Raw genomic sequence first — 26763 nt, 5'->3', positions numbered from 1 at the left:
CAGCCACGCCTCCCTGCCTCCCTCCTCCACGCCCCCTCCCCAGAGCCGGAAGCGGCTGGATGTGGTGTCGCCATGGCAACGCGTCAACGTTCGGAAGGCGGGGCGCCTGGACCAGACACAGGTGAGTGGGAGGGAGGAGGATGGAGAGGCTCTGAGGCTGCAGTCCTAGCCACACTTACCTGGGAGTAAGGCCCACTGACTTTAATGGGACTTACCTCTGAGTTGACAAGCCTAGGACTGGGCTCTGGGGCTGCAGTCCTAGCCACACTTACCTGAGAGTAAGACCCACTGACTAGACTTACTTCCAAGTAGACATGCCTAGGACTGTGCTCTTAGGCTGCTATCCTATCCATGCTGATCCGGGAGGAAGCCCCATTGACTCTAATGGGGCTTACTTCTGAGTAGACATGCACAGGCTTGGGCTCTAAGGCTGCAGTCGTATCCTCGGAATAAGCCCCATTGACTAGAATGGGACTTCTGAGTTATAATACTTTATTATGTTCATTATAGATACCATTGTGTTTGTTATTTATATTATGTCTTATAATATAAAAGACAGCATCCCTGCTGAAGTCCTAAAATGCTGCAAAGAGATCATCGTCACTGAGCTGCATGAAATCCTCTGTCTCTGCTGGAGAGAAGGTGGAGTACCTCAAGACATGAGGGATGCAAACATCATCACGCTGTACAAGAACAAAGGTGACAGGGGTGACTGCAACAACTACCGCGGCATCTCTCTCCTTAGCGTTGTAGGAAAGCTGTTTGCCCGAGTTGTACTAAAGAGGCTCCAGGTACTTGCAGAGAGCGTCTATCCAGAATCGCAGTGTGGATTCCGAGCCAACAGGTCCACCACTGATATGGTATTCTCCCTTAGACAACTGCAGGAGAAATGCAGGGAACAACGACAGCCACTCTTTATAGCCTTCATAGATCTCACAAAGGCTTTCGACTTGGTCAGCAGAGACGGCCTCTTCAAGATTCTCCCCAAGATTGGATGTCCACCCAGGCTCCTCAGCATCATCAGATCCTTCCACAAGGACATGAAGGGCACTGTTGTCTTCGATGGCTCCACATCAGACCCTTTTGACATCCGAAGCGGAGTGAAGCAGGGCTGTGTTCTTGCACCAACCTTGTTTGGGATTTTCTTCGCTGTCCTGCTGAAGCAGGCCTTTGGAACTGCAACAGAAGGCATCTATCTCCGGACCAGATCAGACGGAAAGCTCTTCAACCTCTCCAGACTGAGAGCAAAATCCAAAGTCCAGCTGAAATGTCTGCGTGACTTCCTCTTTGCCGACGATGCAGCTGTCACTACCCACTCTGCCAAAGATCTCCAGCAGCTCATGGATCGTTTTAGCAAGGCCTGCCAAGATTTTGGACTGACAATCAGCCTGAAGAAAACACAGGTCATGGTTCAGGATGTGGACTCACCTCCCTGCATTACAATCTCTGAGCATGAACTGGAGGTTGTCCATGACTTTGTGTACCTTGGCTCAACGATCTCCGACACTCATTCTCTCGATGCCGAGCTAAACAGGCGCATCGGTAAAGCAGCTACCACGTTTTCCAGACTCACAAAGAGAGTCTGGTCCAACAAGAAGCTGACGGAACATACCAAGATCCAGGTCTACAGAGCTTGCGTCCTGAGTACACTTCTGTACTGCAGCGAGTCATGGACTCTTCGCCCACAACAGGAGAGGAAACTGAGCGCTTTCCACATGCGCTGCCTCCGACGCATCCTCGGCATCACCTGGCAGGACAAAGTTCCAAACAACACAGTCCTGGAACGTGCTGGAATCCCTAGCATGTATTCACTGCTGAAACAGAGACGCCTGCGTTGGCTTGGTCATGTCGTGAGAATGGATGATGGCCGGATCCCAAAGGATCTCCTCTATGGAGAACTCGTGCAAGGAAAGCGCCCTACAGGTAGACCACAGCTGCGATACAAGGACATCTGCAAGAGGGATCTGAAGGCCTTAGGGATGGACCTCAACAAGTGGGAAACCCTGGCCTCTGAGCGGCCCGCTTGGAGGCAGGCTGTGCAGCATGGCCTTTCCCAGTTTGAAGAGACACTTTGCCAACAGTCTGAGGCTAAGAGGCAAAGAAGGAAGGCCCATAGCCAGGGAGACAGACCAGGGACAGACTGCACTTGCTCCCGGTGTGGAAGGGATTGTCACTCCCGGATTGGCCTTTTCAGCCACACTAGACGCTGTGCCAGAACCACCTTTCAGAGCGCGATACCATAGTCTTTCGAGACTGAAGGTTGCCAATACTTATATTATGTGATATAATGAATTTTATATATAATTTTCATTTATAACAACTATTGATGGTCTTTTATTATGTTTGTTATAACTACCCTATATTTGTTGCATGTATTATTATTTAATATCTTGTGACTTTTGTTGTATTCTGCATATTGCATATTTGTTTTTATTATTGGGCTTATAGTATTTATTACTCAATTGTTTTGATATTGTTTTTTTTTTACTGCATTTCTGACAGTTGCATAGCTGTTAACAGCATTCAAAAGGTAAAGGAAAACCAACTAACCCTGTAAATCCTAAAACATAGGGTTACTTATACAAAGGGGGAAAGAATGCCTCTATCTTTAACCGATGTGTAGAAGAGGGAATTTCGGCAGATGCCGCTTTTCAGACCCTTCCATGTTGAGCTGCACCTGCCAAAATTCCCTCTTCTATACAGCGGTTAAAGGTATAGGCACTCTGCCCTCCATTGCAGCTGGTAACTCTACTAAAACTGTACCCTGACCTCTCTGACCTTGGTCCTTTCCTCTTCTGTTCCAGGGTCCATGTGCATGTGTGCCTACACATACACCTGCCAGGCCCGTAACCAGGATTCTAGAGGTGGGGGTGGCGACTGTTTTTTCAAGGGGGTCAATGATGTCAGGTATCCATACTGGTGGGCAAAATGAAAGGATAAGTCTGGAGAAACATCAAATACCCATAACTCCTCCAAATTTCATGAAGAGAAAATGATGTGGCTTTTTTTTGAAAGATGCATTCATTATCTGTAAAGCAATGTAATAATAATTTGCATAGAATAAATGCATATCTGCATGCAATGTAAAATGTACTGCCTACATAGAAATAACATGCAACATATCCTTTCATTTACACACCAGTGCAATACGCAGGCTTGCAACCCCGCAAAAGTAAAACATATCACTGTGATGCAGGTAGTTTTTACTTGTATTGAAAGTGCCTATTTAACACCTATATAGTACTTATCTAACACCTATATAATGCCTATCTAGTGCCTATGCAACACCTATCTAGCACCTACATAGTGCCTATTTAACACCTATGCAGCGCCTATCTAACACCTATCTAGCGCTTATCTAATGCCTATCTAGTGCCCATTTCACACCTATCTAGTACCTATATAGTACCTAACACCTATATAGCACCTATTTAACGCCTATATAGTGTCTTTTAACACCTATCTAGCGCCTATTTAACGCCTATCTAGCACCTATCTAACAGCTATCTAGCGCCTATTTAACACCTATCTAGTGCCTATATAACACATATCTAGTGCCTATTTAACACCTATATAGTACCTATTTAACGCCTATATAGCGTCTTTTTAACACCTATCTAGCGCCTATCTAACGCCTATCTAGCACCTATCTAGAGCCTATATGCCTATCTTACCTATGTTGTGCCTATCTAGCACCTATCTAGCATCTATTTAACACCTATATAGCACCTATGTAGCCTATCTAGCACCTATACAGCGCCTAATTAACACCTATATAGCGCCTGTCTAACAGCTGTCTATCACCTATATAATGCTATATAGCGCCTATCTAACACCTATCTAACATTTGTTGATGACACATTGCTGATACATACCTGCTGTGTAGACCTGGGCTCCTGCTTGAGCTTATCGCTTCTGTGGACATTTGCTGGGCAGGCAGACCTGGGTCTGGGCTACTACCTGGACTTGGAGCCCAGGTCTATCTGCTTGGGTAGACCTGGCTCCTGATTGAGCTTATAGCCTACATAAGAACATAAGAAGAGCCCTGCTAAATCAGGCCAAAGGCCCATCTAGTCCAGTTGTCGTCACCACTTCCTGTGGCAAGGAGTTCCACAGACTAATTACACGCTGGGTAAAGAAATATTTTCTTTTGTCTGTCCTAACTCTCCCAACACTCAATTTTTGTTCCCTGGTTCTGGTGTTATGTGAGAGGGAAAAGAACATCTCTCTAGCCATCCCTTGCATATATATCTCAATCATGTCCCCCCTCAGGCATCTGTGGCTATTTGCTGAGTGGGTAGATTTGGGCTCCTGATTTGGAAACTCCACTTTGGAGTTTCCAGTTGCCCTGGACAAGTGTTTACTTACTTGCACTGTTTCATTAGGAAAAAAAACCCCATGCATGCAGCTATTTTAAAATATGTTTATAAAGCCGACATATTTGGCCGTTTGGCAGTGGAACAGATTGCTGAGAGAGGTGGTGGACTCTCCCTCACTAGAGATATTCAAGCATAGGCTCGACAAGCACCTGTTGGAGATGCTCTAAGAGGATTTCCTGCCTAAGGCAGGGGGTTGGACTAGATCAGGGGTGTCAGTCATAAGGCCCGGGGGGTCGGATAAGGCCCCCCCCCAAGCTTTGTATCCAGCCCTCAGGCTCTCAGCTGCTGAGGTGTTACAGTTGAAATGGCAGCCCACATGAAAATTGGGCTTTCTCAAATCTTGAAATATGATCAAGATATGCGTACTTTCTTTTCTGTCATTTGCAGTTAATGAGTTTCTAGATGAGAATAGGGTCTGATTTCTGGCCAATAGCTGCTCAATGATGTCACTTTCTGCTTAATGACATCACTTCTGGCCCTCAGATGGAGCCCTGAATGCTAACTTCAGCCCCCTGTACGAAACGAGTTTGACACCCTTGGACTAGATGACCTACTAGGTCCCTTCCAACTCTATGATTCTATATATTTACCTGTGGCTAACCTGTAACTATGTTTATTACACTTGTAATGTGGGCAGTTAAAGAAGATGAGGAAACAGCAATGGGACCAGCAGGCAAGACGTTGATGAATATCAGCCCAATCCTATGCATGTCTACTCAGAAGTAAGTCCCATTAGGGTCAGTGGGGCTTACTCCCAGGAAAGTGTGGATAGGATTGGGCTGTTTGTCATCGCATTCATCTAAAAATGTGGTCAATAATAAGATTGCTCTTACTTCAGAACGTGCTTTACATGCAGCGTTTGCAAACTGTTCCATCTGCCGTTCCTGGTTTGTAGAGTAACACCAAAACTAGGAGCAGCAAGATGCCTTTCTACATCCGGAAACAGCACCTGGAGATCCCTCCACCCTCAGAAAAGGACTGGATTAAAAAAGACGAGGAGGAGGATTTCTACCTGAAGGACCCAGATCAAGCTGTTGACTCATTGCCTCAGCCTTATCGGATGATCAATAAGCTGCTGGTGCTTTTATTTGAACAGGCCTGGGAAATCATTGCAGGGCGGGATCGTCAGGAGATAAAGAAACAGCTTCTTGCACCCACGCTGTACCAACCTTCAGCTAGATTCCAGGTATTCAGATTGACTGGCATCAGCTTCTTGTAGTAATTTGGTCAGGGAGAGGAAGCATCATGTGTAACTCTGATTGAGATGGATGTTATTGGAGATACATAGGAAGCTGACCTGCCCTGAGCCATAGAGTTGGTCCATCTTGTCTTCACTGCCTGGCATGAACTTTCAGATAGAGGTCTTTCCCAGCCCTACATAGCGGTCGAGGGTTAAATCTAGGTCCTTGGGCAAGCAAAGCATTTTCTCTTCTCTTGAACCAGAACCCTTCCCCCAAACAGCAGTTCCTCATCTCCTGAATATCCTCCAGTAACGCCTAGTTGCATCAGATGCATGGCGTGATATTATCATGCTCTGAGTTCACCGGACCTGTCTTAGCTATATTGGCCACTGATTGTCAGAGGTGAAGAAACCTGTGGCACGATCAGATCATGTTACACATTTTACTGGACATTCAACTGAGGAAAAGGAGACACAGGACAGTGGTTTTTTTTGGTAAGGTCTAATTCTGGCCTCACTGTGTATCCAGCTAACACCTCGCCTCTCCATCAGCCTCTCCACCAGCACTGTGAGCTCACCGCCAGTGCCTTATGGCACTTGTGCTGGCTGTGGGCCAGGAGCCCGGCAGTAAACCCAATAGGATTGGGCCCATGGTGTCTGTATATAGCAATGATTTGCTGCTAACCTGTGTAGCTGGAAAACTTTGTAAGAAGCAGTTTGTCTTTGGTTTAGGCCTGACATTGTTGAGATGGACTCTGTCTTCTCTTTATTTTAATTCTTCCCACAGGTAGTGGGAAGGACAAACTGCCTGGCAGCCTCTGGCGATTATATCTTCATTGGGCTTTCTACAGGACTTTCTGTCTTCAGCATGTCCCTGTGCGAGAAGCTTTGCTCCTGGGAGGCAGCCAGGGTTGAGGTTTGTGCCATCCAGACCTCAGACTTGGGCAATGGCTCTCACCTCCTTGGTTCAGTGGATGAGATGGGTAGGTGTGGTGGCTTCTGCTAAACGTATGTATAATTTATATAGCACAGTTAATTTGCCAAGTGTATACCTGTGCAACAACCTTGGTTCAATGGATGAGTTTTTATTATTCCCATTTTACAGAAAGAAACTGAGGCTAAGAAAAAGTAGCTGGTCTGAGGTTACGTAGTGGCCACATGACTGCCAGGATGCGAAGAATCTTCCTGTTGTTTAATAGTGTTGCTAGGGAAAATGAAGCTTGCCTGACATTGCTTATTGGTTTGATTCAGTTTGTTTTATTCTGTTTAAATACTTTGCCTTTCAGTCTTCAAAAGGGACTCAGTGAGGCCTCCCTGTGGGGGGAGGGGGACCCCCTTGTGGAGGCCTCAGAACAGTTCACCAGAAGAAGGGGGGGTTGTGTCACCCAATTCCCCCTCTTTGGGTTGGCAGCATTTGCCAGTCAGGAGCAGGGGCTGCTGTCAGCAGATCCTCCTGCCTGCTCCTCTGACTCCCAACTGCCTTGTCATCCCTGGTCTCCAGGTTTATGTAGGGCAGGCCCCTCCCCTTTGGCCCCTCCCCTTCCCTCACAGGGAGGGTACGAAAAGGGCCTGTCTCTGGGACTGCCCTCCCCTGGGATTACCACCACTCCTCCCCTTCCTCTCTCTGTTTCCCTCCCACCTTCTCTCACCTGGAGCTGCCAGGGTTGCTCCTCAGAGGGCTGGGAAGGCTGCTGCCTCTGCTCTGGTACCTGCCTTTGGGGGGTGGGCTGGCCCTGCCCACCTGGGTCCTGTAGCTCTGCAGACGACTCAGGGAGGTCCAGCTGTGGGTTCCTGGTGTCACAGCCAGGTGCCCTGCCCGGCAAGGCAGGCCCCGGCTGGTTGGGTGTGCTCCCCTTCCCCCCAAGGCGGGGGAGGGGCGGTTCCCCAGCAGCCGAATGGCCTGCGTCCTGTCTCCCCCCTCCCTCCTCCAAGGTGGGGGGGGCAAAGCGGGGGTTCAGCACGCAGTGTTCCTCTGCTGTGCCTTGCTGCCCACAGGAGTGCCCAGGCAGCCTATGGGGAGGTAGCCCCATGTTCCACTGGCTTCCTCCCTGATCCTCTGGCCCAGAAGCCTTCTCCCTGGGTAAGTTGGGGACTTGTGGGAGGAGGGGAACCCCGACAGACTCCAATATGTCTTACTTGTCTTAAAAAAGGAAACAATCTAATAAAAATGATATTAATGAGAACTGATAATGAAAGCCAAAAAAGGAGAGAAACTAAAGATGAACTTGGAGCAAGGGAACCTGGAGAGCCTCATAGCCTCATAAGGCACAGACTTTCATAACCTGAGTAGCAACCAAAAGGGCCTTGTCTCATGAGCTCACTATTCAAAGTTCTGAAGGTGATAAAATGCAGAGCAGGGCCTTCAATGATAAACAAAGTGGGTAGGCAGATTCATAGGTCACTGTGGCACAATCCTAACCCCTTATGTCAGTGCTTTCCAGCTTTCACTGACTTTGAGGAGGCCTCCGTGAGTGACACCCAACTGCAGCATGCAGCACATGTCCCATTGGTACCGCTATGCTAGTGCTGGAAAGCACTGACATAAGGGGTTAGGACTGCGCCCTGTATGGTTTGGTCCTGTTCTGTCTGACATCAGGAGGTGCTCAATGGCTCTGTGACTAGTTAGCCCCACCAATTGTATTCCATTATTCAGCCCAGAACTTATGCATGACCTCTGTGTAAGCAGCTGCCTGTATGCTAGCGATCTTTCGTTAAGTGACCTGGATACAGTTGAATTAGGGAGCCCAGCGAGGCCAGGGGCAGTGGGAGCAAGCCAGGGACAAGCCCGGAAGAGCATAACCATTCTCAGATGGTTCAGTGAGAGCAAGTCAGACCTGGAAGTGATTAGAGGTGTTAGGCCTTCCCACATTACCTGCTCTGGCCTGTTGCGTCCCTAAGAGGCTCCTTTGCTGGCTGGGCTTGTTACTGTCCAGCTCTTTTCTTAGGGCAGAGTTTGACAGAGTGCTGGCAGTGCACTGGTAGAACCTGCCATCTCTGAGCTTTAGGGTTGGAATGCACTGGAAACCTGGTGGCCACTTTCTTCCCTTCTGCCCTCTGCTATTACTCCTGCCTTGCTGGGTTTGCCACAGGGGAAATAGCAGGCTCACCCCACCAGTGTGTTACTGAGCACCAGGCATGAGTAGCACTAGTTGTTTGTGTCCAAGAGAACTCTTTACCTCCAAGCAAATGGTGTCAACAGGTCTTGGAATTCTCAACAGTGATATTTAAGTTGATAAGATTTCTCACTTCACAGTGGGAAAGCATATACCATTCGACATTTTGCCTGAGAAAGTGAACGTAAAAATTGCTTAACGAAATCATTGCTCTGTTTTGTATTCCAGGTATTGCCCGTCTCTTTTATTTTATTAGAGAGAACCTCCTGCATATAAAAGCCATAAATGAAGTGGTGAGTACTTTCTTTGGACTAATAGCCCTTTGATGGAATCCCCTAAAACCCAACTGGGCGGCTAATTATCGTAAATGCCAATTAACCCCAGTTATCCAAATTTAAATGGGGAAAATGTTTCCCATTTTGAAGTAATCTTGGGTTGCGTGTGTGCGCATGCATGTGTGTATGTTTATTTCAAACACATTGGAGCTTACTACTGAGTCAATAAATGGATAGGATGAGGCTAAACACGTGGTTACAGGTCAACCGCAAATCCTTTGCATATGTCAACCAAAGTAAAGCAATTTTAAGACCCATAGATATCGGCAGGAGAGATCTAGGATGCAATTCTGTCCATGGTAACCTTGGAGTAAGGCCCACTTAGTAAACTTTCATTGTGTGTTGGCAACCTTCAGTCTCGAGAGACTATGGTATCACGCCCTGAATGGTGGTTCTGGCACAGCATCTAGTGTGGCTGAAAAGGCCGATTTGGGAATGACAATCCCTTCCACACTGGGAGCAAGTGCAGTCTGTCCCTATCGTTGAAGTGCAGTCTGGGAGTGATGGTGCTTGTTGTGAAAGGGGGAAAGCATCAAACCTTAGTATGGATGGCACACATAAGGGCTGTGTTTTTAATTTACAACTAAAGCACACTAATCTCTTAGCTAAAGTTTGGGTTTGTTTCTTTCCTGGTGGTAAGAAATTTTATGTTGAAGATTATCTTAAAGTGTTTACTGGACTTTTTCCAAGAAGAAATTCATAGTGATTGTGATTCAGGATTGAATTTTACTTGTCATTAAATGGAGAGCTGAATGAAATTCAGTTAGCATTTGAGCTTGTTGATTAAGCTTCTAATTTAAGTGGTAATATTGTAATTAATTGGGGATTGCAGAGGGGGGAGTGGGAGAGAGGGGGTTGTGTGTAATGGGGAACTGCAGAGGGAGAGTGGGGATGGGGCTAACGGAGGATTGAAACTTTCATTAGTGTGTGTCATGAAGTGCATATTTAATTATGCCATTGCCATCAGTGGTACTTGGGACCAAGTTGTGGCAGGGCTGGGACCACAACATAAAGGCAGAGGGCTTTTACACTTTGCCACTACCACTGTCCTGATTTGGATCTTTTCTGGTCTCCAATATTCAGCAATTAAGATTATGGCTACAGTAATCCTGTATAATAGCATTTCATGCCTTACTACAAGTAAGTCCCTTGTCTGTGTTAGTAAGATAATAACAGGGCCTAAGTCCTGGAAGTCTGGTGTCCTAATAGATGCAGTTCTAAATTAGACTAGTACTTTTATACAAGTGAATAAGACCACCTTAAATAACAGAAAATTCCTAATTCTTCCCTGTTTCCAACAATATTGTTCCCACTTCAGATCCCAGAAGTGATGATGAATGGAGTAGGGCCCTTCATTTTCAAATGTACATTTTGTATCCTGTTTCTGCACTTCTTTCTGTGAAATGGAGCATTCTCCCCAAAGCCTTCCTGACTGTCACGTTTGCTGTCACCATCCAGACCTCTCTCAGGCTAGGTGTGCTCAGGGGCCTTAATGATGGAGGCGCACATGCAGGGTGGAATTCCTTGACTTGCCAACCCTGTTCAGCAAGCCCAAGAAACACATGAGTGTGTTTATAGCAATATTTACACTACTGCTAATAAACGCTATGTGTTTGTTTCTCTTTTGGGGGGGGGGCAGGAAGATGTCAGCAAGCGAAACACATGCGTGGAACTGGAGCTCTCTCGTGGGGGCGATTATGCAGGCTTCCTGTTGCAAGGTGAGTACCAGAGAATTTGCCAATGTCTGTCAAATGTTACTTAAACAAGTTCAAACCTGCAGGCTGAATTAAGACAGTTTTAGATTTGCTTAAATGGTTCCTTGAGGTTTCGCTTAGGAATTTATTTCCTAGGATTTGGCTGACTTTGCACCTACTTTTCACCACCTCTAATCTTCCAAACCAGAAGGCCAAACTACAGCCCACACTCTCTGAAGGCATTCAGTGGATTCAGTCAGTTTTTCCTGATAATTCCTGAAGATAGACCTGTAGAACTGGTTGGCCTTCTCAGGAACAACTTTATGAATTAGCCTGAGGCTGGTGTTAGCACAGATGCTTACTGAGATATGGAAATGCACTTACACATGCACTGAAATTGCATGTTCAAGGGACCTTTGACTTTTGGCTTATGGTGCTCTCCCAAGGAAGGTGTCATTCTCAAAAGATGGAAGAATGAATCGGATGCAGGTGCAAACACTGTTATTGATTGAACGGGAGATATGCTTACAGTCAGAGGCAAAAGAAGTACAGAATGAAAATGCAACCAGTTAGACATAAAACAATTCAGGTAGCCACATTCGCATTAATGTTGTCTATAAGATGCTTTTAGACTAGTGGTTCCCAAACTGGTAGGTCGAGACCCACCAGGGGAACCGGAAGCAGAGCATTTCCCCTTAAGGGGGGGGTGGCCCTGTTCCAATGGCAGCGACAGTGCTGCAGAGATTGTAGTGCTGCCACTACCACGGTCTTTTTTACTTACCTGAGGGACAGCACTGGCCTCCTGCAAGGTCCTGGAGGCTCACAGCCCCCCCCCATCTCCTCTGCAGCTTGTTTACAAAGCCCTAATCTTTGATCTGAAACTTTAGTTTGAAGTTAAATGCTGTTTACAGCAGCCTCAGGGGGGTCTACAAGCCTTAAGGATCCTGCAGGAGGCCAGCGCTGCCCTCCAAGTAAGTAAAAAAGACCCTTGGCAGTGGCAGCATTGTGATCTCTGCAGCACTGTTGCTGCCCGCTCCCCACCCACGCAAATACTTAACTGGTTCCCGACTCTCCTGGAGGAATTTGGGAACCACAGTTTTAGACTATGTGTGAAGTGAGGGGGAGAGAGAGAGAGAGAGGGGGGGGGAGAGTGGAGATTCAAAAGAGATTCGTGTTCTATGCAGATTATGTTTTTACTAGAGGCAAGCAGTTCTTTGGTGAAAAAAGGCTTTAGGACTTGGAGGAGGAGGACAGAAGAATTCTGTGAGTGTGACTCAGAAACGAGCTGAGGGCCAGAGAATGAGGGTACTTGCTTGGGTGCTCAGTGTGCCTGCTTAGCTCAGTTAAGGAGCTGGCTTTGACCTGCTGGAAGTAGAGAAATAAGTGAAAACAAGATTTGAAATTTCTGAATTGGACTGTTACCAATTGGAAAATGCAGGTACTCTATTTTATGTGAGTTATTGCTTGTGTTTTGATGATAAACTTTTTTTCCTGATAATTAACTCCCTATGTTCAGAGCCTCAGGTTCATGAGGCTGCCTGCTATGTCATTTTTTTAAAAAGTACCCACTATGTATTAACTAAACCAGGGGTGTCAAACTCATTTCATACAGAGGGCCACATAGCATTCATGATGCCTGCTGAGAGCCGAAAGTGATGTCATTAGGCAAGAAGTGATGTCATTAAGCTGGTCATAACCAAAAATAAACACTTTTTTCTTACTTAGGAACTTATTAGCTGCAAATGACAGAAGAGAAAATACACAAATCTTGATCGTATTTCAAGATATGGGAGAGCCCAATTTTCATGTGGGCTGCCCTTTCAGCAGTAACACCTCAGCACCACTCAGCAGCTGAAAGCCTGAGGGCCACATAAAAAGCTTCCACGGGCCACATCCGGCCCCACTATCTATAGGATGACACATTCAACACAGCAACTTCCTTTTGCTGAAAGCCTCAAAATGGGATCTTAGTGGGCATGTGGCAGCATCTCTTGAGTTTACTGTCAGTAGCATGTAACAGCCAGTGGACTCCCATGTTTGAGGGGCATAGCAAGAGAGTTTCCTGGACTGAGAGACCGACCTTTCTTCTCCTTCCCAGTTGCTTAATGTGCGTTCCTCTGGTTTCTCAATGCAGGCAGCTCAGAGGCTTGGCTAGAGATCTACCGATTGCCCAAGGATTCCTGGCTGAAGGAGCTGGAACATATCCAAACATTTGCAGTGACAGTTCCAGTCCCCACTTCAGTTCCCACTTTCAAGGAGGCAAGAGCTGGCCAGCCAGTCCCGGTGCAAAATATTTTTGTTTACTGTAGGAATATATTCTTGTCTATCCTTTCCTCTACATTTCTCTTCTAAGTGTTTTTTCTCGCACATAAATGGCACGGCAGAGAGGGGTGGCAGTTGGAACAGGGAGACATCATGATGCTCCTGGGTTGCGAGTTGTCATTAATTCTCCTTTAGTTATTTGGACATGGTGAAGACCCTCAAGGCAAAAATTCGCATGAGCAGTTTTGATTCTCAGTCCTGAGTTCAAAGCTTTTTCTTCCCTGATTCTGTTACTGAACTTAGCCACAATCAGCTTGATGAAGACATGAAGCTGCACAGCACTTTCTCTTTTTGAAAAACAATTGGTTTGTTTTGCGCAGTGTTCAGGCATGAGGGGGTCCTTAATGACATTTGCCAGCTCTCCCATTCTTCCACATTTGGGCCAAATAATGCTCCCAATCCAGACTCCTAAAAATGATAGCGAATGGGGTCATAACAAAAGCTAAGGGAGCCACGTTCTGTATGGCCCCCCCTTTTTAGAGACCTCGGGCTTTAGTAAGATCATCTTGCTGAAAAATCATATTCCCATAAACCCTTAACTGACTCCGATTCTTCTGTTCTTCCAAATATAGCTGCTCCTTCCTGTAATAATGCATAAAATCTCCCCCTGTTAAAGTTAGATATGTATCACTTTCTGCATAGTACCAATGTTTTCTTCCGCACCTTAGAGTGAAACTTCCTTGTACTGAATCAGGCCATTGTTCCATTTAGGCTGATATTGTCTCTGACACAAAACCATTTTCTGGTTGTCAGGCAGGGGACTTTCTCTACTGAGATGTGTCCCTAGGAGGGGAATGTGTTCCTCTAGAAACAGGAATATGTACCTGCTCTTTCCTTGGTTCAGTGAAAGCAAGACTTAACAGTGTTTTAAGGGCTTATAGAGCCCTTAAGTGATTTCATGGGTACCTGGTCTTAGATGAAAGCAGGTTCCCCTGAGTCACTTTGGGTGTCGGAGGGACTACAATCTGTGTATACTAACTGCTGCTTTTTCCAATTCTGCAGATGAAGAATCCTGATTTACAAGCATCAGCCGCAGACATCATGGTAACTCAGTGTAAACCTTGAAGTACCTGAAGCTTTTGAAAGTTTTAAAGAATTGGTCAGCCACTGTTCTTTCCAGAGGACCACTTTGAGAAGAGTTTGGGGAGCAACAAGCCAAAGCTCCAATTCTCATTTCCTTAGATCCCCTGCTGCCAAGCACCAAAGATGCTTCACACTTTGTGTGGTTCTTGCTGGGCAACTGAGAGTGGGGCCATTTTGTGCCCTTATGAAGCCAGGCTTTCAGTAGTTGCTCCTAGTAAAGAGTTAGGGGAGCAGAAGTCTTTATCATTCTGTGACCCTTGCCTTAGAGCTTAGGAGGCATTCTGGGAAAGGGAGGCACTTTTTAAATTACCTAGGACCCAATCCTGTCCAACTTTCCAGCACCGGTGCAACCGCAGTGCAGCCCCGAGGTAAGGGAACAAACGTTCCCTTACCCTGAGGAGGCTTTTGTGACTGCGCCTCTGCCGCAGGAGGCAGTGCATGCCCCGTTGGTACAGTTGCATCAGCACAGGAAAATTGGATAGGATTGGACCTGTAGTCTGCCTACTGTAACTCTGAGGCAGTCCCCCTGCCTTAGTATGATTTGATTGGTTAGCACTGCCTAAAGAGGGTGGGCTTAGAACAGGCAGGGATTTTTATGCTAGGCTAAAAAACCCTTGGGGGAAAATAGTGATGGAGGCATAGGCTGCAATCCTAAGCACATTTTCCTGAGAGTAATCCTCATTGAACAAAATAGGACTTCTAAGTAGACCTGGTGAGGATTGTGCCCGCAGTCAGATGCAAACTGGTGGCTCACTGGGCACAACCAGCTGCCTCCTGCAGTGAGATGAACGGCATATGCAGGTACTGATCTCTGCCTGAAGCAGGGATCCTAACACAGCATTCTAAAATTGGCCAGCTAAGCAGCCCAGAGACCTGGTCAAAGACGGCCAAGTAATACAGTACTCTTAGGGGTGGTGAATACTGAGATTGATACAGAGCCTTTGTCCCAGGACTAGCCCTGCAGATCTTTTTTTTTTTCATTTTTTAAATTTTCACTTGCCACTTAATTTGCTATTGTTAAACTGTTAGGAGTTGGAAGCTCTTAATAGATCGTGATCTGCCTTCTGCCCACTCCTGGTTTAGGTTTACTCTTTGCTCCATTGCAGGATGCGCAGCAGGAGGTGCAACAGCTGCTAAGCAAAGCTGAATCTAGACTGAGCCCCCCTGCTCTGACCCTGAAGGTCAGATCACCCAAACCACTTGGAGGTTAGGATTCTCTCTACCTTCTTCTGTCCCTGAATGTTTCCTCTTCTGTAACAGCAAGCAGACTTCGGTCAAGGCAGCTGTCTACTTCTGTGCCCTTTCTTGTTTTTCCAATGGTAGTTTTCTGTATGTGTATAAGAGGTTTGCTGAATTGCTGAAAGAGATTCAAATTAATGGCTTTATATTGAGGCTGACGCTTTTTAAGACTGCCTTGTATATCTTCAAATTCAGGAAGCATCTTCAAGAGTCCTTTTGAAGCCCTGATGAAATGCGACGATGGAAACGTGGTTGGTTTGGGGCAGAACCACATGATCAAGCAGTGCCAGTGGGAATGGCAGGAGGCCCTTTTTAACAGCACTTTCCAACAATATCTGGAGATAGAAAATGAGCAGGAGGCCAAAGAAGAGAAACCCAGGTGAGAGGGGATAAAGTGCATCTGGCATTTACTTCCAGTTTCAGTCTTTGAGAGCCTGCTGGAAGCAAGATCCCTTTGGAGCCAGATCCCATTCCCCAAAGTTATTTTCTACTGCTGACGTGGTTTGCCATCTGCTTTCCAGCCATGGGGGAATTTGGTAATTTATTTTAATGTTCATACTGCCTAATTTAATGAGAAGCCACCTTTTGATTTAAGCATCATACTAAAATGTCTAACAGCCCAATCCTATGCATGTCTACTTAGAAGTAATTTCCATTATAGTTAATGGGGCTTACTCCCAGGTAAGTGTGAATAAGATTGCAGCCCAAGGGCCCAATCCTATCCAATTTTCCAGTGCCAGTGCTGCTGTGCCAATGGGGTATGCACTGCTTCCTGTGTTGGGGAGGCAGTCACAGAGGCCTCCTCAAGGTATGGGATCATGTGTTCCCTTACCTTGGGGCTGCACTGCTGCTGCACCGGTGCTGGAAAGTTGGGTAGGATTGGGTCCTAAGTGTGGTACAGAAGCTTAAAAAGCAAAAAGCAACCCAGAGTCCATGCTGACAGACTCAGTAGACACATTACTGAGAAAGGGAAATCTAAAGACCCAATCCCATCCAACTTCCCAGCACCGATGTAGCCACAAACATTTCCTGACTTTAAGGAGGCCTCCATGACTTTATGCCTCAATGGCATGCAGCTCCTTGGCATGGCTGCATCAGTGCTGGAAATTTGGTTAGGATTGGACCCAAAGTCAGAGGGTCAGTTGGGATAAGCTGGAAGAAGAGTTGCAGCTGAGAGAGTTCAGATATCAAGTGGAAGGGGGTTCCAGTGAACAGGGGATACATGGGGAAAGGGATGCACCTGGGGAATAGGGAGAGATGTCTTAGGCTGAATGAGGAGGCTGTTCCTCCTCAGAGTGAAGAATCCAGGGAAGAGCAGAAAGTGAAAGAGGCAGAGATGGATATTGAAATTGAACTGCAGGCCACAAAATTCTAAATAAAATTAAGAAATAGCATTCTACAACCAGTTCCAGCATCATGTAGTTGCTCTTACTTTCTCAGGTCTTTTGAATATAAAACCTGTTCTCCTTTTCTTTTAAAAAAAATTGACCCATAACCTCTCTGTATTTCAGCCATGCTATGTTTCATTTCCACTTATCTGGCCGCACGTTGCAAGCTGGAACCGAAACCAAAGCTGAACCAGGTAATCCCAGATTTTGATCCACTGGGTGGGGCGGGGGGGCAGCAGTGCAGTAACCCTATTATCATTTCAAGCACAGGCAGAATTCAGGCAGGGAGGGCACTGCAGAGTTCAGAACTCTGTTCCTGGAATTTGAATGTCAAGTGCGCTATCTTGATTGCACTGTAAGTTCTCAGACTTTGTGTTTTGGGGGTTTCCTTTTGGTCCCGAAGGGGAAGAGGACAGATGGACCTCTGCAGCTGTATCTTTCTCACTGCCTTGTCTTTGGTGACCTCCTCTTTTTTCCCTTAGTAGATACACCCATTGCTTTCAGTGTCCACTGGAGCAGGAGCAACAACCTCTGCTTCTATCTTCTCTCTCGTCCTCCAAAGGAGAAAATGGGTAAGGCAAAGAAGGGGGGGTGCTGCTGAATATTCTCTTACGAAGAAAAGGTGAAGATTTTTTGAAAGCACTGGAAAGACTCTGGTTTTATATTCATTGTTAAAGCACCTTTCAACCTTCCCAGCAGAATCCTTAGGGCATCTCTATACTATGAAACATACATCCATAGGACAGATAAAAAGGTGCCTTGTAAGCCATAGATTAGCAGGTCTCTTATATAGGCCAACATGACTTATCAATCATTCCTTCTCCCTAGATCACCCTGGGAATTGTAGATCTGTGAGGTAGTGGGAGTGACTAAGAAAGGTAATGGTGAATTCTCAGCACCTCATCAAATTGCAATGCCCTGGATTCTATATGGGGAAACCTTTACATTTAAAGTGGTATAAACCCTCTCTCTGGTAACGTCCATAAAGCAGAAGGAGGGACTGCAAAATATGCCACACTTCTGACAGCAGGAAGAGGTGTGACAATGCTGAAGCGAAAGAGCATCCTCTGTAAGTAGATTCCAGCTGTAGATTGCAAATTTCCAGCCCCTGGAAGGAAGCCCCAAAAGAAGAAGGTTGTACCCCAAAGTCGCTTTGGGTGCCTTCAGGGAGAAAGGCGGGTTAAAAGTACTGTAGGTACTGTAAATAAATAAAGTACCACACCTGTGATGCCAAAAAAAAAGATGGGCAGAGTCCCAGTAGAGTAAGAGGCACTGCCCCTTCTCTTCACAGAGGCTCCACCATTCACAGGGTTTTCTTTCCCTCTAGATTCGGATCCCAAACCGGATATTGTTTGGCCATGTGCCTCTCCAATCACATGTTCAGCAGTCACGCCTTGCTTGTCTTACCTGGCTTTTGCCTGCGAAGATGGGACCATTACTATTTGGGACAAATCTCTTGGTGAGCTTTCTCCTTACCAGCAGTCATGAGGCTGACCAAGGGCTGTCCCTCCCTCTGCCCCCCACCTGAGTTTCAGTATGAAGCAGCACTTGGAGTGTCTCTAACTTCCAAGGACCATTGCACAGTTCCCTCTGATGCACTGGGAACTAGCACATCTGGTGAAGGGGGGGGGGGAGGAAAAAATAGCCTCCTTGCACTGCAGGGGAGGCAGGAAGAAAGAACTCCTTGCTCCCTACTCATTGCTCATCATCAATCACCACTACTGACAGTCCCATCACCTGACAGGTAAGTAAAATGCTGGGTGGAGTGATTCTCATACAGTGTGGCAATAAGGAGCTTGTGTGAAACTTATTAAAACATTTATGCTGTGCCTCTCAATAAAGAATACCCAGGCAGCATACATAAAAGAACCTCCAACATAGTTAAATCCATAGTAAAAGTTTATAAACAAAGAAGCTAAACATTTAAAAACCCAGCAGCAGCAGCAGCATTAAGCCATTTCTCTCCAACGTTACATATACACAACAGGGACCAAATGTGTCCATCTGTGGGCCAGGCAAAAATAGGTTAAAACAAAATGCCCTCAAAAGCCAACAAGTGAGTTTGCCCGGAAACCATCTGCAGGGGTACCTGGCGAGTGAACAGGGGGAGGAGGTCTGAGAGATGAGGGGCAACAACGGAAGCGGCCTTGCTCCTTGTTGCCACCCAGTGCCCCTTGTCAGGTGGGAACACTCTGAGCGGGGATATCAAAGGCGGTCTTAGTAGTATGGCAGGTTCGTATGGGAGCAGGCAGACCGTAAAGTACTCCAAGCCTTTCTTGGCTTCGTAGATTGAAACCTGCCCACTGAATTGTGCCCAGAAAACAACAGCAACAATATCAGTGCAGAAGATTCACTGCAGTTGGCAAGGATTCTGTGTTGCCCACGCAAAGAAGCAGACACGTTGGTATGAGAAAAGTCTACTGAAAGAGTTTTAGATGAATACGTCCATTAGAGGGAGGTTGTTTAGTCTCTTCCTGGCATTCAGGCTACTTGGAACCATCCTTAGCATCTCACTCAGTGTGATTGTGCTGTTATTTCAGTTCTCACTCTGCAGTGTTTCTGCTTTTCCTAGGGTTCCCATTGGCTGTCACTGTGCTCCGAGAAGAATACGTTGTACGCAGCATTCAGTTTATGCCACTTCCACTCCCACCCGGCGAGAAGACGACTTTTTCTAGCAAGAGCTTTGCCGGTACCAAAGTGCAACTTCTGGTGCTGTGTACAGATGGGTCTCTCCACCTCATTACATCTGGGGCCAAAGAATTCAGCACAAAACTGCTGAGATGCAGGTGAGACAGGCTGTAATTAGCCCCAGAACCAGATTTGAATTGGTAGGGTCCTGGGGTCCCGAAGGGCTCTCTGTGGCCCAAGCTCTCCAAGGAAAGTAGCACTACGTACTCTGAGGTACTTTCTAGGAAAAATGAGTACTCTGTGTGTGTTTGTTTTTCCTCTTTGTTCCTCTTTCTCGGGTCAGGCGGAAGCAATTTGGGATTCAAGGGGTTATTTGAGGAAGAGGGTGCAGTGCTTTCTGAGAAAGGACAAGGAACTAGGCTATGTATAAAAATTGAGTTCCCTTGTGAAAAATCCAGTACACTCCTGTCCCCTATTTTGTGAATTTAGGAATCTTCCCCAGTGTATTTCTGGGATTTCCTATCCCCATCCTACACTGCAGTAAGAGGCTCAGGGTTTTTTTTTTTGAGCATGCAAAGGAAGTGCGCCCTGGAGCCCTGTCCACCAAGCTCAGCTTTCTACTGCTGTTTGTTGCATCGCATTGCTGGTCTCACTGCTGGGCAGTGGGTGTCCGGGGACCCTGTGAGTACCATACGACTGGTTGAGAAACACTGATTTAAAGCAAAAGTAATTTAAAATAGCACAAGTTGAAAGTAACAGTTTAAAAGAGCAATAACAATGTACAAGAAGAGCCTTCTGTTGATAATGTCTCTTGTTTAAGTGCCCAGGAAAGGGACGCACAGGCAGCTTTGCAAACTCTGTTATTTATTTGGCATTTATAGGTCACTTTCCCACTCACTGATGGCCTGTCAAAACAGATTCCAACCTGTTTTTCTTTTCTTTTATAGGCCTGAGTCACCCAGCCAAACCATCAGTGCTGTGGCAACTATTCCAACTTTACCTAATGCAGTGAGTGTTTTAAACTACCAACTTCAGAATACCAGCATTATGAAACTCCCAGGGGGGAGGACTGGAGACGAACTAAATGTGCTATTCCTTTTTTTTGTCCTTCTCAATAAATGCATTAGCAGTTGTCCTTGATCCCAAAGACTGACAAGTTTGGGTGTGATGATAATGCCAGGAACCTCCTAAGTACCCTGGAAGGGACCTGCAGTGATATCAGCCCTGGGGCGGAACCAAAGCTTAAAGTCAGGGTGGGGTTGCTCAGACAAGGCAGATAGTGGGAGGCATGGCTGCCAATTCTTTCTTCTTAAAGGCAGACTCTTGCAGTGTAGGATGGGGATAGAATCAGCTAGTTATCACCTTGAATCTCAAAGTATAATTTATCTCAAATAGTAATAATATAGCCTGTCTCACCTGCATTTGTTTACCCTTTCAAATATTCCAAGTACTTCCTGTGTATTATGTTGCAATCCTTGCACCACCCCTATAAGGTGAGTAGTATTATCCCCATATTGCAGCTGAAGGGAGCAGCTTGCCTTAGTGAGCTTGTGGCAGAGGTAAGATTTGAACCCAGGAAGTCCTGATTTTCAGCTCAGCGTCTCAGCCACTTGTACTGCACCAGTTCCATCTCATGTCTTCATTTGGAGGGGGTGGGGATCAATGAGGTATGCACGGTCCTATTTCACTGTGTTCCAGGTGCTGATTTTCTACTGGGAGGGCACAGTTGGTCTGATGGACACTGCTATGCAAGAGACCATTTGCCACTTCATCCCTCCACCCTTGCACAAAGTAGCGTCTCCCTGGCAGCCGGTTTTTAGTGTGGATACTGATGGCCAATTCTTGATCCTCCGAGGTAGGGTGTCACAGCATGGAACAGGGATGGCAGGAAGGAAATGCGTGAGACATAAATGTTTGTTCTTCAGTGTATCTTCCCTGTTCACCCGCAACTCTCCTAGGAACATGTGAGATTGTCTGACACATTGGTCCATCCAGCTCAACGGTGACTATACTGGTTGGCAACACCTCTTGCAAAGCATGCGCTATAACCACTGCCCTGCTCTTAGTCTTTGGGTCTTCTTTGACACCCCCTCTTCCTCTCTCTCCATCAGTTGACAAATCCTGTTGCCTCTCCCTCTTTAACATCTCCAGTGTCTGCCTCTACTGCTCTGCCATGTTTGCTACAGCCCAGTGCTGAAGGTTTTAATTGGAACTCTTTTGGGCAAACATGGGGGCTCGTGGTAGGGAGAAGAGGTCACAAAGTCCCCTCATTCCCCCTTTTCACCAATGCTTCTCGTTTTGTGGTGCTAGCAACAGTGGCATTCATACTCCTGCAAATCTTAGCTGCTGGTGTGGGCTTTTTTCATTCACCAGGTTCCAGACTGAGGACAGGAAGCGTTGCCTTCACTCTACTTTGTCGTCATGGGAGCACCATGATATCACCCGTCACCGTCATCATGAAGCCAGTTCAAAGTGACAACAATGCTTCTTGCTCTTAACTCTGGAGCCTGGTAGTAAGAAAACAAATGAACACGTCAGCAGTTAGGAAGCTGGTTGCCACTGCTTGTAAGTTTTCCCCTACGTTTTACCCCATTCACACTACTGTCCCCAATTTCACAACTGGCAAATAGGGTGGCAAAGTTGGGGGGCCGTCTTGACTAGTACCCCATGCTCTGTTCATCTCTGAACTATTGTAACCTCGGTACAAACTCATTATTCTTGCTTCATGGGAACTGAAAGTGATGTCACTTGTGAAAAAGGCAAAGAAAACCCCATCTCCTTAGTCCTGCAAACGCTGTACTTTCCAGTACTTATCAGGTTCTTTTTGTTAAGGGAATCTCCAGGGGACCATATGTTAATCAGCTGAGATCAGGGTAGCAGGTTCCTTACAGAAGCGATATGGTACTCCCACTGACCTGTAGGGAATCTCAAGTTTTTTCTCCTGCCTGGAAGTTCACTGGTGCTCCCCAGGGTCTTTTTACAGCAGCTGAACTTTGCTGAACCTGGAGGCAAAGCCTGTGAAACTCTAAGAGCCACTTTGCGAGGCTGCCCAGATAATGGAGCCACAGATTCCTTTTTGTGGGGTTCCCTTCCATTCCCACCACCCCTCCCAATTGTTTCTATTTGCAGTGCAATCAGTCTTTCTAGCTAGCAGTTCTTTAACAAGCAGGATGTTTCCCATGGATGAATGTACCCAATATGGTAGGAAAAATAACCGGTTCTATTGACAGTGGGCTCCCAATGCACGAATGTTTGGTAAAACAACCAGATGCATGTGTGATGGCGCATGCAGGGTTTTTCCTTCACTCAAGTTGAGGAAATGGTTGCTTGTGAAGCAGTTAGTGTAGTGTTCCTAGATCCAGAGTGGGCAGATGGGAGGCTTTCAGGTTCTAATGTGTCTCGTAGAATCCTCTACCCTCACACTCCCCAAATCCACCAGTTGGAGCCAGGTGCAGAATAATGGCCTGGGGAGTGGGGAAGAGACAGGTGGACATAAAAGTAAGGAATAAGGTACCTCTGAGTTTATAGTCCACCTAAGAATGTGTTTTCAGTATGAGAGCTTAGCTCAAAGTTCTTTCACGCAGTAATCCCATTCCTGTTTCACACCCTCTCCGCCCTTCGTTTCAGTAGTTTAATGTGCAGTGCAATCCTAACTTTCATTGGAAACAGGCCCCCCCCCAAGACTGCCCGCCTTCCCCTTCCCCGAAACGCCTCTTCCCCGCCCTCCCCACTCCCTCCCCAGACCCCTGCGTCAGCCAAGCTCAGCCGACCCACACTCACTGTCCCCGGGGCCCGCAACAGCACAGTTCGGCTGGCCAGCCTAACTGCCTCCAGGCTGACGCGAAAGTGCTTTATGGCACTTTTGTAACGCCCCTGGGCCGGAGCAAGGGACTTGCGTCAGCCTAACTACCAGTTAGGATTGCACCCTTAGAAAACTAATAAGCATTTGGCCCAAATTCCAACCACTTTCCTGCACTGGCATAGCTGTGCCAATGAGGCATATCCTGCATCCCGCAGTTGGGTGGCACTCATGGAGGCCTCCTCAAGTAAGGGAATGTTTGTTCCCTTACCTTGGAGCTACATTGCCCTTACCTTGTCGCTGGAAAGTTGGTTAGGATTGCGCCCAATAGTGAGTCAAAATCCCTTGCCAATTTACTGCAAGTCATCCAGAGCTCTACCAATAGACCTACTTTACCTTGAACCCCTTCCAGTCTTGGAGGAGCTGGGGGTGGGAGCTGCAGCGGTTGTGGGAGCTGTGCTTGGAGCCTCACATTTTCTGTATCTTCATATAGAATGGACTTGTTTTATTACTAGTTGATTAAAAGTGGGTTGACATGATCAGGAAGGGTGCTGTCCACTCTCATCCTTGCAGGCCCTGCAGAGGGTTCTTCCTGCCCCTCCCCGCTCTCTTTTGTTCTGCTTCCAGGGGATGAGCAGCCTGCAGGTGGTACAGCAGACACTGAAACCATCTTCCTCTTTGACTTCAAGTCCTACCCATTCATGGAGTCTCTGGCAGAGAAAGCTGATCTTCCGCTCGACTACCTGCCATGGGACAGGCAGTGCAACATTTTCCTAGGTGACAGGTAAGCGACTTGAAGCAGAAGAGAGCCAGGACTACCAAGCAATTGTTTATGTGATTTTAATGGGAGATAAAGGGGGCATATCCTCTGAAGAACTCATCCCTTCTCTCCCTAGCCAAAACTGGAGCAGCATCTCCATCTCACAATAGGAGCTGCCCAGTGGCCCTGGTAGGATCCAGCTCTTCTGTACAGGGCACCAAGGACCTCAAGAAAATGCAGGACTAGTGCACAGTGTTAGGGCTACAATTACCAATGTGTGCCACAGAGCCCAGTTTTCTAGGCTGCTCTTGTTCATCCTAGTAAAAATGCAAATTATAGTGTCAGGAGGCTAACAACCTATTCAAAATGCAATCATTTAGCATACAATAAAACAATAGGAGCTTTCACCATATCAGGAGGAGGAGGAGAAAGCTCAGCAACAACTGAAAGGGGAAAAAAACTAAAGGTTTAGAATATATATGTTTCTTATATCCTTGGTGCTGTGCTATGGGAAGAACTAGGTCATACTGAGATTATTTGACAGTTTAGTACCATTAGATTCTGTACTTTTCCAGACTCCAACATTACAGGAAAGCTTACACAGTACTTTTAACATAAATTCATGGGGTTTATTGCATTTATCCTGTTGTATTCCTAAGAGGTGTAATTCATGATATTGTCACTAGATGGCAATATGACATGCACTATGAAGGTATCTGAAACTGATGCCAGATTGATTGATAATACTTTATTTAATAAATAATACTTGAATGACTTGTAACCACTCCCCAGCTGGGGGATAAGAATAGGCCCTCTCTTTGGCTGTACTTGTCGTAAGAGGTGACTAAACAGCCACCGGGTAGATGGGACTCGTTAGCCTGGGAAGGCAGCTCATCAGAGAGAAGGAAAACTCTGATCCCAAACCTCCACTGCCTTGTGGCTACATCCAGTTATGGAAAAGGCTTCAGGAGTCAAGTCAACCCTGAGGCAGTTCATGGCTGAACACAGTCACGTTCTGGCAACTCCTGCGATGCCGCTGGAACAACCGTACTGGCTTCTGCCTTTCCATTGGAACATTCCAGCGACGTGGAGAGGGGGGATTTGCTGCAGGGGTAACAGTCTGTCCTCCATATCTACGAGTACTTTACCCAGGCTTTGCGCACTGGAGAGGACACTCTGTTCCAGAACCACCATTCAGAGCGCAATACCATAATCTTCCGAGACTGAAGGATGCCAACAACAACTAACGACTTGCATTGATCAGTTGCTTTATGTATAATTTCATGTCCTGTTTACATATTCAAAGCAATGTGCAATAAGACAAAATAACCAAAAAATTATTGCAAACATGTCTCATCCTCAACATCCTCTTTTCCCCCCAGAAGAGCAGCTTGGTGAGGGAACAGGGCTGTGTAGGGGTGAAGAGGGATTGTTTAACTCTTTCCTTGCCTGCTCTTTTTCCCCTCCAAATTACACCCCTATGGCAATTTTGCCTCTCAAGACGTCACCAATGCATAGAAACATATTTGGAGCCTTGTGGGGGATGTGTGAGGCCAGAACAAGGGGTGTTTTGGAGAACAGCAAGCAGGGAAAGAGCCAAGCACCTCTCCCTTCCTCCTGCTGCTGCTTCTCTGCTGACTCCTCTCAAAGCTGCTCTTTTGGGGGGAGGGGCTGTTGGGCTGAGTTCCTTTTAGATGTGTGTAAAGGACCATTTAGTTTAGTCCTGGTCCTTCTAGCCAATTGATATCTGCTCTGACTGGCAGGGACCTTTCCTAGCCTTTTTCCCATGGGAGATGCCAGGGATTGAGCCTGGGACGTTCGACATCCAAGGAGGTGAGTGATGACACTTCCCCACCTGCACGAGTCAGGTCATTGGTCCATTTCCCACATACTAGCTTAGTATGCTAGTATGTCACTAGTCACTTTGACTAGCAGTGACTCCCCAGTAGCTGGCATGGAGACCTTCCACTGGGTGTGCCAGAGGTTGAACCCGGGACCCTCAGGCCACCAATTGTGTAGGTTAGGCAGGTCTCAGCCTGGAGTGCGACACCATTAAGTGACAAGGAGCTTTCCCTACCAGACGCTCAGTGGGCTGCCATGTTACTCTCCATGTCTTGTGCTGACTCAGACAAGTCTTCTGAACACCTACTTCAGAGGCATCAGACTAATATGGCATCAGGGTGCTGTGAGCAAAGCAGTCTGGAAACCTGGCAGTGCTGGGCTCGTCTGCAGCACCAGGTTACTGACTATGCTGAAAATGCACCCATCTTGAGTAACTCGTCATCATTTAAGCATCTGGTGAGGAGCAAACGAGGCATGGCAGAGAGGGATTCAGGCCGGAGCGCAGGGAGCTGAAATCTCGGTCTCCTTCTCCTTGCCAGCCTGCAGCGGCTGTCCACAATTAGTCAACAGATGCCGGAGTGCTGGAGCCAGCTGCAGACGTACGCAGCCACCTTGCAGAGAGCGAGGCAGGAGAAGTGAGGCGGCAGCAGAAGCAGCCCAGGTGAGCAGAAGAGGTGCTCCTTCCCCCAGAAAGGGAGCTGGTGGTGTTCTCAGCCCTGTTGTGTCGATGGCAGGTGTTTATTATATGGCAAGTACTCTGCTGTGGTGAGCTTTCTACCCTCCTCTGTGTCCTCAGTCAGGTGAATTAGAACCGTGCCTTCTGCTAGCAAGGGAGAGCAACTGGCAAAATACCGGAATCTCTCTGAATACCAGTTGTAGGAGGCAGTGGCAGGAGAGAAGTGTGTTTTCTCTCTTGCTTGTGAGCTTCCCAGAGTAAGTAGCTTTGTGCCTATAGTGTAGCTGGGGGGGACGGACGGTGGTGCAGTAAGTACTGCAGGTGC

The 26763-nt window shown here is 46.8% G+C and overlaps 1 protein-coding gene across 1 annotated transcript; it reads left to right on the top strand.

The window, feature by feature from the left end:
* The first annotated feature begins 72 nt into the window (after window positions 1-72).
* On the top strand, window positions 73-26401 carry WDR93 (WD repeat domain 93). Its single transcript, XM_066635294.1, has 18 exons — window positions 73-121; window positions 2805-2902; window positions 5275-5565; window positions 6347-6542; window positions 8901-8965; window positions 10647-10725; window positions 12836-12960; window positions 14026-14067; window positions 15213-15312; window positions 15541-15724; window positions 16857-16927; window positions 17219-17305; window positions 18061-18192; window positions 19306-19519; window positions 20309-20369; window positions 21060-21216; window positions 23788-23944; window positions 26302-26401. Exons 1-18 carry the CDS (start codon window positions 73-75, stop codon window positions 26399-26401), a joined length of 2208 nt encoding a protein of 735 aa, XP_066491391.1.
* Window positions 26402-26763: the final 362 nt, after the last annotated feature.

Source organism: Tiliqua scincoides, chromosome 8 (assembly GCF_035046505.1).
Source record: "Tiliqua scincoides isolate rTilSci1 chromosome 8, rTilSci1.hap2, whole genome shotgun sequence".
NCBI lineage: Eukaryota > Metazoa > Chordata > Lepidosauria > Squamata > Scincidae > Tiliqua > Tiliqua scincoides.
Note: the sequence above shows the minus strand (reverse complement) of the source record. Positions and strands in the feature narration are given on the sequence as shown.

Bases quoted from the DNA above. Each gene is read 5' to 3' on its own strand.
- WDR93 (XM_066635294.1), top strand. From the start codon at position 73: ATGGCAACGCGTCAACGTTCGGAAGGCGGGGCGCCTGGACCAGACACA. The intron at 15,313-15,540 runs GTTAGGATTCTC...CTTCAAATTCAG, and splicing joins ATCACCCAAACCACTTGGAG to GAAGCATCTTCAAGAGTCCT. The intron at 20,370-21,059 runs GTGAGTGTTTTA...ACTGTGTTCCAG, and splicing joins TTCCAACTTTACCTAATGCA to GTGCTGATTTTCTACTGGGA.